We start from the raw sequence: 9,927 nt of genomic DNA on the forward strand, positions 1-9,927 counted from the left end.
CCCCGCCACATAATATACAAGAGTAAGACTTTATTTTCGACCTATTATGCAATCACCCCTTTATATACCGTGCAAACTTTTTGTTGTAATAAAAATAAAAGTGTTTATAGTAGGTGTTTGACTTTTAGTGTATAATTTGTTTTTTTTTTCCTGGTAGATGGGAACCCCCCCGCCCCCCAAGTACTTCCAGGGGCAGGGTGGGGGGGACTTCTAGTGGCAAAGGCCAGGGGTTAGAGGCAGGATTTCCGGCCTCAAGATGGTGTCCAGGGGCGCGGGGCATCTGTCAAGGGGCAGGGCTACCCTTGTGACCCTCGACAGCTCACCAAAACTCATTATAACTTGAAATAATTGCCCACCCCTGCTTTATAGCATTAATAGCACGTGTAGATTTGCCCAGTGTCATGTGTCAAATGTGGAACTCAGTGCCAGTAGATGTTGTGGAAGCTGACAGTTTAGCTAGATTCATAAAGGGATTTGGATACATTTTTAGAGGAGAGGGGCATCTGTAGCTATTGAGCATGAGAGTTAGGAATACAGCCTCTGAATTAGGGGTTCCTAGACCTAAGGGGCGCTTTTACATATGCTCCGAGAGTGGGGCAGGAGTGGCACTTTAATCAGAGCAGGGACCACTGAGTTAAGGTTGTACTCTGAAGGTTTTCCTTTGTTAGACATTCTCGTTTTTGAACATGCAATGAGGTCTACAGAAGCCCACCAGAAGCATACAGCCACTCCTGTTTTTAAAAAATCATGACTTCTCTCCCTTTTAAAAAAAATGTATTTTGTTTTTCAACTTTAAGGAGCTTGTCAGTCTTTATAGGCTCCTTTTTAAAATAATAGCTATCAGTTAAAGGTCACAATAATATAGTTAAAATGTGGGTTGGTTTGTAACCAAATAAAGTTCTGTAGATCTAACCTTGTGTGAGCCTTTAAATGTTCTTGTGTAACCCCTGCACTGCCACATTTCTAGATGCCCAGAATACTACTTTTAAAGTGTCCTTTTGTCAATTCTTATTTGTATCTACAATTAAGTTATTTTTGGTTAACTATACTAAGGTTCTTAATTCCAAATAAGAGATTTCATAAATCCCTCATATAGTCCTTATAATATTTGCCTTAATAAATTAAGGCAAATATAATCACATGCTCTTAAATGCATAATGTTGGGAGTATTTTATCATAAGACTTATGCAAAACATATTTTAACATGGATTTGTTTAACTATTATTACTATTTGTGCTGCTTGCTTTTGTGTCGACTTCATCTCCTTCCTTTGAGCTTTTCTCTTCTATTTATTGTACAAGCAGTTCCTTGCTAATTAAAATGAATACTTGGGAAACTTTCAGATCTCAGGCTTATTAACCGAGACAAGCTGTCCAAAGTGGGAGTGAAAATTAATTTACTATAAATTTAATAATACTGCCTACATGTATGCTTAAGACTGTATAATGGAAACACTGAATCACTGTACTTTAGCCAAATTGATTTAAGCTGTGAATTTCTAGCAGCTGCGTTACATTGGCCTGATTTCTAGATTTAAAAAACCTATTATCAAAAGCTCTAGTGTTGTATCTAAATTAGCAGATTAACTCCTTAATAACTTAGCTGCAGAGAACATACCTAGCAGCCTCTAAGCCTTTGTTTTCTGTTCCATGTTTGGGTAGCAATTAGATTTCTTGTGGGGGGGGGCGTGTATTTGCTTGACATGAATGGAAAGTTTTGGTTTTTTTAAAACACTGTGGTGCTTCTAAAGTGGCATTTTGCTTTACAATATGATATTTGCACTAGAGACAGGGGAAGAGGTAGAACATAGAAAAGGAAGGGGAAAAAGAAATAGATTATTTCTGAAATGAACAAATGTTGACTGAATGCAGCAAGTCTGACAAGATAGTTGCTTCTTTCTCCTCCCCATAGTTCCAGGGAAAAGGAATTAATTTATCTAAAACATGTCTCATCTAATACTCCAGAGTCTGAGGTATCAGCATAGGCAATATTATAAGGTGAAGTGGTTACTATTTGGTTTTAAATGCTTTCTTTTCTGTCTCTTGTTTTTGTTTAGTGTTTGGGGTTTTCTGTGTATAACAGGGATTTACTTTCTACTGCTCTTTCAAAAGAATTAATGGAGTGTCTGTTTGCTTTCCATGTTCATGATGGATAAAATTTGTAAAATTCTCAATCGTGTAGAATGATGGAAAATTTTGTATTGTTTGTGCATCTGAAAATAATTTGGATAGTGAAATAAATATTTCCTTATTCTCACATACAAAGCATGTCACAATAGTTATTGGAAGGCTGATATTTTTAAAGCACACTGAGAATATTAAGCATGAAATTATGATAGAAAATAGTTCCAATCTTTTTTTGGTAAGCAGTGTAGTACAATGCACATATCTTGCAATAGGTATAACCTTGACTTTTATGTTTGTTTGTATGTAGAGGTGGTTTTATGCAATGCTTTGAAGAGTCAGATTTTTTTACTTTGCTTTCCCATGCCAGCAGAACATTTCTGAAAGGGTGCTTCCTGTAGTTTTCCTGTCGATTAAAAACCAAAAGAGATTTGAGTTTTAACTGTTCCTCTGCTGTCAGTAAATGTCTGGGAAAGTTTTCCTTTATCTGCTAATGCAGATCCACTAGGACAAATAAAAACGAAGCTTGAAAACTTACCACAAGTTAAAAATTAACTAGCAGAAAAGAAATGTACCATTCACAATTTTCTAACACAATTCCCCATAAACAGCAGTATTATGGCACGAGATTTATTTATTTTTTTGCTTTTTATTAACTCATGCATGCACACATGTTTAAAAAGAACATTTGTCACTAAGGTTACAGAATCAAGCACTACAAAGTTTTTGATAATGCCAGAATTTACTCACTCCACCTTGTGCTTATTTATCATGATAGTCTTTAATTGTATGATCATCTACTTGCAAGGCCCTGCTTCATTCAGTGCCAAGGACAGACCAATTCTAGGGATGGAAAAGGGCTTATTATTGTTTGCAAACTTCTGAGGCCCTGTGGTAAGAAGTTTCAAAGAAAAATCCATGAGGAAAATAATAATTTCTGCATAGTGTGACATAAATAGGGCCTGAGTTGATACACTGGGGGGACAGGGCCTGAGACAATACACTGAACAAAGTGGAGAAAACTAGTACAGGTGAGTGTCTGTTCATTAGCCTAGCACTTCTCATTCTGTTCACTAGGCACTTTTACACGTGCTCCAGGGTTGGGGACGAGGTTGGCACTTTCATTAAAACCACTGCAGCATCTTGTGTATTTGCATCCCCGCACTTCAAAATGGTGGCAGGGGCACTTGAGCTAAAGCTCACTGAATGGGTCAAGTGCTTGACAAATGTAATTTCTGCCTCTGCCCTACACAATGGCCTCCTTGCCCTATTAGTACCTTAGGACACTGGTTGTCTTATGGGCCATCTGTGGTATCCTTCTGCCCCTGTAGCCATGCCTGTTTCTCACAGATGTTGCTTTAAGTTTCGCTGGGTCCTCTGGCCCCTCTGTCTCGCACATGCACAAGCACACGCACGTATGTGCGTACGTGTTGCAGCTGTTCATCTTATGGACCCTTGGTGACTGGCATGTTTGTTACCCAACAGGAAAGAAAGTCGCACCTTTCTTCTGCATACTGTTGTGTTATGAGATTCTAAGTATTGTTATTATTTAAGAATAAAAATGTTTGCATTGGTTTTTTGGCTTTTGCATGAAATGTGATACAAAAACTGGAAGCTAACTAATTAAGGCTACATGCAGAATGTTGAAGTAGGTCAGGGCTGTACAAGTTCTGAATAGCTGGGACACACACACACATTGCACTGCTGCATCATGCAGCCAAGCGGCCCCTTTCCCATTGTTGTGCAGGTACCCCTGTTTTGCATTTCTTGCTCCTCCTCCCCGTTGCATGGCATGATATGGCACACACCTCCTGAATGTCCCATGGGCCATACTGCCCCTCCCTACACCCAAGGGTGGGGATGGGAAGCAGAAGCTGGAGGAGGGAGGGGGAGTCCAGAGACCCCAGTGGCAGCTGTAGGGAAGTGATGAGGGAAGTGGTACACAGACTGGGTGCTCAGGGGCTGTGAAGTAACCCATGGAGACCACATGCAGGCTGTGGGCCATCAGTTTGACACCTTGAAGGTCATGAGTGAACGTTTTGTTGTCTGAGGTTGATGTAAGCTTTACATATGTCTTGTTATTTCTGTTGTTAATAGGTGAACATTATACCGGTCATAGGCAAAGCGGACACCATTTCTAAAACTGAGCTGCAGAAGTTTAAGATCAAACTCATGAGTGAATTGGTTAGTAATGGAGTCCAGATATACCAGTTTCCAACAGATGATGAAACCATTTCTAAAATTAATGCCACTATGAATGTAAGTATCCAGCATGCATTTGGGGCAAAAAAGCTGGTAAATCATTATTCTAGTATTAGTGTCACTCCACTACTTCTCCTCTTCTCCTGCATGCCCATGTCAAGACAATGTGGTTTTGTATTTAAAACAAGTTCAGTATTTACATCTCTTCTTTTGTTAGCAGCTCAAGGAAACGCATAGAGAGACACTTATCTATTGGCTCTTTTTCTCATTTCTGTTCTCCCTGTCTATCCATTGTTAGTAGCATTCATCACTTTAACCTAAGTTTGAACAATAGCTAGGATTTGTTATTTTGAGGGGCGTCTGTATGATATGTTCTGGATGCAGGAGCCATACATTCGTAAGCACTTTGATGGGAATGCAGCCCCTGCTAATCACTTTGCTCGCTCTTCTCACTTGCGCCAGGAAGTCAGAGTGCAGTAGTGTCTGCCCCACTGTTCTGTAGTGGATCTGACAACATTAATATTTCTGAAAGTTTGCTAGTTTTGTGTTCTAATGATCATTTTAGCAGTTAACAGCTTCAGTTTTAGATGAACCAGTCAATGTACAGGCAGCATTTCCTACCTTGTGGCTGAGATCATGGCATGAGCCAAGACCTTTGGCTTCAAACCCCAGTTTTCCTCTGACTGCCTCATGACTGTCACTAGTGAATGCTTGCTCTGCTTTGAGGAAGACTGTTTCCCACATAGTTGCTACCTGTGTTGGCTGTATTCAATATAATTTAATATATGAGGGCTAGCCACCTCAAACTCTGCTTGTATTGGTTCAAACAATTGACCTTTGACCAGCGGGACTTTTGACACGTGTCTAACCCTTCACTGAAGCTTCAGAATCCATTAATGCACAACAGCCTGGGGCTGGACTAGCTATTGATCTTTTAAAATGGATTCTTAGTATGACACTTATTTGTCACTTATAATTTGTCTGCTTTTCCCCAAATCTTGTTTTTTTCCATTTATTTCTCAGGCTCTTCTTACCCACACTTGTGTAAGAGTAATAGGAGATAGGACTGAATTGTTGTAATTCTTACAGGGGCACTTACCATTTGCTGTTGTGGGGAGTCTGGAGGAGGTAAAAGTTGGAAACAAAATGGTGAAAGCTCGCCAGTACCCATGGGGCATTGTGCAAGGTAAATCTGAATTTTAGAGTGTTTTTAAGAGACTATTTAATGTTTTCAATATAAACCCCACAGAAATGGCAGAAACATTGTTCTGTTACTGAATGGGCAGATACTAGCCAGTGTTGTTGTACTGGGATTGTTAGCTATTAATTAAAAAAAAAAATCATTGTTTGATTCCGGGAGGGTCACAGCATCACCTGCTTCAGTCCATATCTGTGAGGCCAAAGGATGATGAGCAAGTATTAAATCAGATCCTGTTCGAGTTAAGTACATTTAATATTGTAGGAATGCTTCTTGTGTGTCAAATGTTAAGAGCAGAGAAAAGCTACTTGTGTGGAAAATAATTTTGGAACCTACTTGCTAGCATTAATGTTTGGATTGTGTTACAAATCACGAGGCAGCATATTAAACAATAATAGAAACATGGTTGCTTTCTTTCTGTTCTCCCCATCCAAAATGATCAGCCAGTTAAATAAAAGAAACCCAAAGAAATACTTTTCAACACTGCAGCTATTTGTGTGTGGTGAATGTAACTATTGTTTATCTAATTAGTGGAAAATGAGCACCACTGTGATTTTGTCAAGCTTCGTGAGATGCTTATTTGTACAAATATGGAAGATCTTCGAGAACAAACTCACACACGGCATTATGAGCTGTACAGGCGCTGCAAACTGGAAGAGATGGGTTTCAGGGACACTGGTCCTGAGAACAAACCAGTCAGGTAAGAGAGTGAATCCAGTTGTTTGACATAATGAAAAAGGTCTTTTGTTCTTTACTGTTCTGGTTTGGGGGCGCACGCTGCAGCACACCAAGTATGGAAAAGCTGCATCTTTCCTTGGTTGGAATAGGATCTTGTTCCTGAGAGACATGCATACTTATTGTTCTTCTAGTGGTGGCAAAGTCTCAGATAACTTTGAGGTAGGATAGGATCTGGGAGTATATATATAATTTTACCTTTACATTTAGGAGAGCACGGGTTAATTATACTTCTAAAAATCACTGAGGCTTTGTTCCTACCTTGAGGATCTTGACTTTTTTCTTGAAAAATATTTGCAATCTTTATTTTTCTTATGCACATGTTATTCTCTTAACTTTTCTTTTGTGTCTAATTTCTATTTGGACATCACTTTTCACATGTTTACTGTTCTGCTGTTTTCTGTCTCCTATTGCCGGTGTCTAATAGAGACTAATAGTATGGTTGGATTCCAGAGTCCGAAAGCACTGAAATACTTGCTTCAGTCCTATAAAATCACTAGTACCACTTTCATCTAACCTACACATCCTTAACCTCAAACACTAGAAACTTGTTTGTCACAGAATATATTCCAATAGACTTGAAAATTCTGAGGCCTGACTATGGGGTGGGAAAAATCTACAAGAAAACCAGTTTACCAAAGGGTCCTCCTTCTTAGTTTGTTTAAAAATATTTGGAATCCTTCTGGTTCCTATTTTTATTATCTTGTTTTCCTGACAGTCTAGCCTTTATGTCCTTTTTCAGCCTCCCTGTTACCCATTACCTATAAAAAAAAAGATCATTACACACATGTTATGATTTTTGCATTAGAACTCTTTCAGAAATAAGCTGGTACTTTGTGACTTCCCCCGCCCCCGCCTATAATTAGTCAAAGTCTGTTAAGGGAAATTTATGAAATGCCAAGTTACTGTTGTATAGAAATGGTGGGTGATGCTGGCCTCAGCTATATATTGATACAGTAAATAGCCTTGAGTTTAAAATAACTATTAATGCTCTGACTTTATCTTTTTTAAAGAAAAAAATCATATCGTCTTTACATAGTCACTATAGAAATTGAAAATATGTGACTTTTAGTAACTTTTTACAGATATATTTGTAGTTGTTTACATTCTCAACCTCTATCTTTTATCTATAAGCATAGAAGTTACAAAGTTGCAGCAACTGATGAGTTCAAGAGTGGTAATGTTTTAGAATAATAACTTTTTATTGAATGAGTAGCTGTTTTTAATATTGTACTGATGAATGAGGGCTGATGAGTAGAGCCACATAGAATAGCAATCCTCAAATGGCCTATAGACCTTCAGAAAACTTATCTAGGTACCAGTAGTGATGTATTTAACATGAAAAGACTTGACTGTTCTGAACTGCCTTGAGAGAGACCTGAGTGTAAATGGACACACAGATTAACATATATGGGTAATCGTAAATCACCCCTGAAATGGCCTTGTGCAAATAGCAGAGAGCAGGATTGCAGAGCAAGTTTTGGGCCCTTTCAGAGTCGCATGGTTACTATGGAGGAGGTTTTCAGATGACAGGTTTGGAATTAGGTGCCTGAAGTCTACCTCTAGTTTTGAAAAATTTAAGCCCTTTTATATGAGTGGAAGAGGGTTTTTTTTAATTGTATGTAGACTTTACTGAGTATCCTACAGTGGGCCCTAGCATGACATCTGATCAATAAAAGCAGATTCAGTGACACAATGGATACCCTCAAACTGCCAGCCAATTCCTAGTTAAAGTCAGGCTGGTTAGTTATTCAATCAAAAGATACCCAATGTTGCCCGCATTCATGGCACTTGCAGCAGGAGAGAAAAAGCAGGAAATATACTGCTCATCTGTATCAAGGCACAGTAAAACCTCATTCCAGGCATGCATGTCCTACAAATTGAAGAAGACAGTGGTAGTAAAAATCTGTTTTGGAGGAAAATAGATTTTTTGATGGCAATATTTTATTAAAAGTGCCAATTGAGCAGGTTGCTATAATTCATTCATTAAAGGCTATGTTGCAGTGTGCTCACTACCCATAACTTACTACTCTTGGGTAGTTGTTGGATGCGCTGCACTTGATTGATTACAATTAGAAGCAAGCAGAAAAATAGAGGCTTTCTAAATATGAAAATATGTTTCAAGTACTTGATACAGACACGTTGGTAGTTTTCTAAATGTTTAAACTGCAGTTTGCAGAGCTTTTTTGATTATTTGCTGTTTCAAGTAGCTAATATCTTTGTCTGTTTTGTCGTCTTTTTTTTTCTTTTTCTCTCCCCTGTCCCCTTTCCACTCCAGACTGATAGCTGATTGGCTGGTCCTGTAGCTACAGAATCAAACTCTAATCACAATTACTTTTTACCACAGGTGGCATTTCCTATGTCCTCTGAAAGGTTAGATCAGGCATGGCCAGCATTCAACCCAAGTGGTATGGTCAATCAGTGTGTTTGGCATGCAGCAGTTTGGGAAGGGGCAGAGGATTGGAGTGACAGTCAGGGAGGAGGTCAGAGTCAGGTTCATGCTGGTTTCAGGGTTTGGTCCTGCAGGAACTGTGGGGGTAGGTACCACTGAATTTGGTGTTGCCTCATCCCAGTGGCAACAGGCTTTGGTGGCACTGGGCAATGGCATTGGCTGATATATTAATGTAGCACTATCTCTCATTTTGGACTTGTGGCACACTTGTCAGAAAGGTTGGCCACCACTAAGTTTCTTATTTCTGTGTACTGCACATTTCTTTTCAAACTGGTGTGATATTTAGTATTCATCATTACCATCTATAATGCAATTTAGAGATAAGGCCCTGTATGTTAAGTTTATCTTATTGTATGCCTAATGTCAGTCATTTGATCCCTCCTTCCATATAGACTTCCCTTTTTAAGGTCTATGTATGAGATTTACTGGATGGATTTCCTAATTTATCAGGGATTTAAATGTAGTTGGTTAAACTTTAGGTAGGATTATTTAAAGGTCTAGTCACTTCTTAAAATGCAATTATAAAAAGTGTCTGGAATTTAGTTCCAAATCAAAGTGAGTTATATTTCACCAAGTAGTTTTGCAGAGAATCTTGGATTAGAGGATTGCTGTAGTTATTGAAAAGAAAAAGGCTGTTTAATTATGACTACAACAACACTCCAACCATGTTTAATTATGGGACATTGTTACCTTTTTCTCTTTTAGCATCCTCTCCTATTTTCTGTTAGTCGTTTGCTGTTAGAGCCTTTGCTTTCTATTAGCATTCTCTCCTGTTATCTGCTAGAATCATGTGTTGCATCTTAATTTAAGTGGGAACATCCTGAAGTAAATAATCTCTTTCCATGTTGTCTATGAGCACCTTGCACACTTTTGGACATAAGAATAAGGGAAGTCAGGTATGTCATAAACAGTGGACACTTACTAACATAGTTATTCATTGTAGAAAGCTTATGACCATATATGCACTTGTTGAATAGATTTGTAACTATTAATTAGAATAAGAAGAGGTACAAGGTAGTGTAGTTAATACATTTCTTAGCACACTGATAAAGCTTTGTGCTTCAGAGCATAAACCAATTTCTAAGGGGTTAAAGTGGGGGTGAGGGTCAGCCAGGTAGGGACAAGCTTGAGCTTGTGCTTATCTGCTTATCTCACACCTTGGGACACCCTTCGAAGGAACTTGTGAAACCCCAAGCTGACAAGGCAGCCTGGTTGAG

At 38.7% G+C, this 9,927-nt stretch overlaps 1 protein-coding gene across 1 annotated transcript in view; it reads left to right on the plus strand.

Annotated features, from left to right (window-relative positions):
• SEPT10 (septin 10) overlaps positions 1 to 9,927 on the plus strand; it is a 76,788-nt gene that overhangs the window by 40,024 nt on the left and 26,837 nt on the right. Inside the window, exons 5-7 of the mRNA XM_019524964.1 lie at positions 4,221 to 4,382; positions 5,415 to 5,511; positions 6,055 to 6,223. Coding sequence (XP_019380509.1) covers positions 4,221 to 4,382; positions 5,415 to 5,511; positions 6,055 to 6,223 — 428 coding nt within the window. The remainder of the gene's footprint in view (positions 1 to 4,220; positions 4,383 to 5,414; positions 5,512 to 6,054; positions 6,224 to 9,927) is intronic.

Source organism: Gavialis gangeticus, unplaced genomic scaffold (genome assembly GCF_001723915.1).
Source record: "Gavialis gangeticus isolate Ggan-Ray unplaced genomic scaffold, GavGan_comp1, whole genome shotgun sequence".
In the NCBI taxonomy this organism is placed as follows: Eukaryota; Metazoa; Chordata; order Crocodylia; family Gavialidae; genus Gavialis; species Gavialis gangeticus.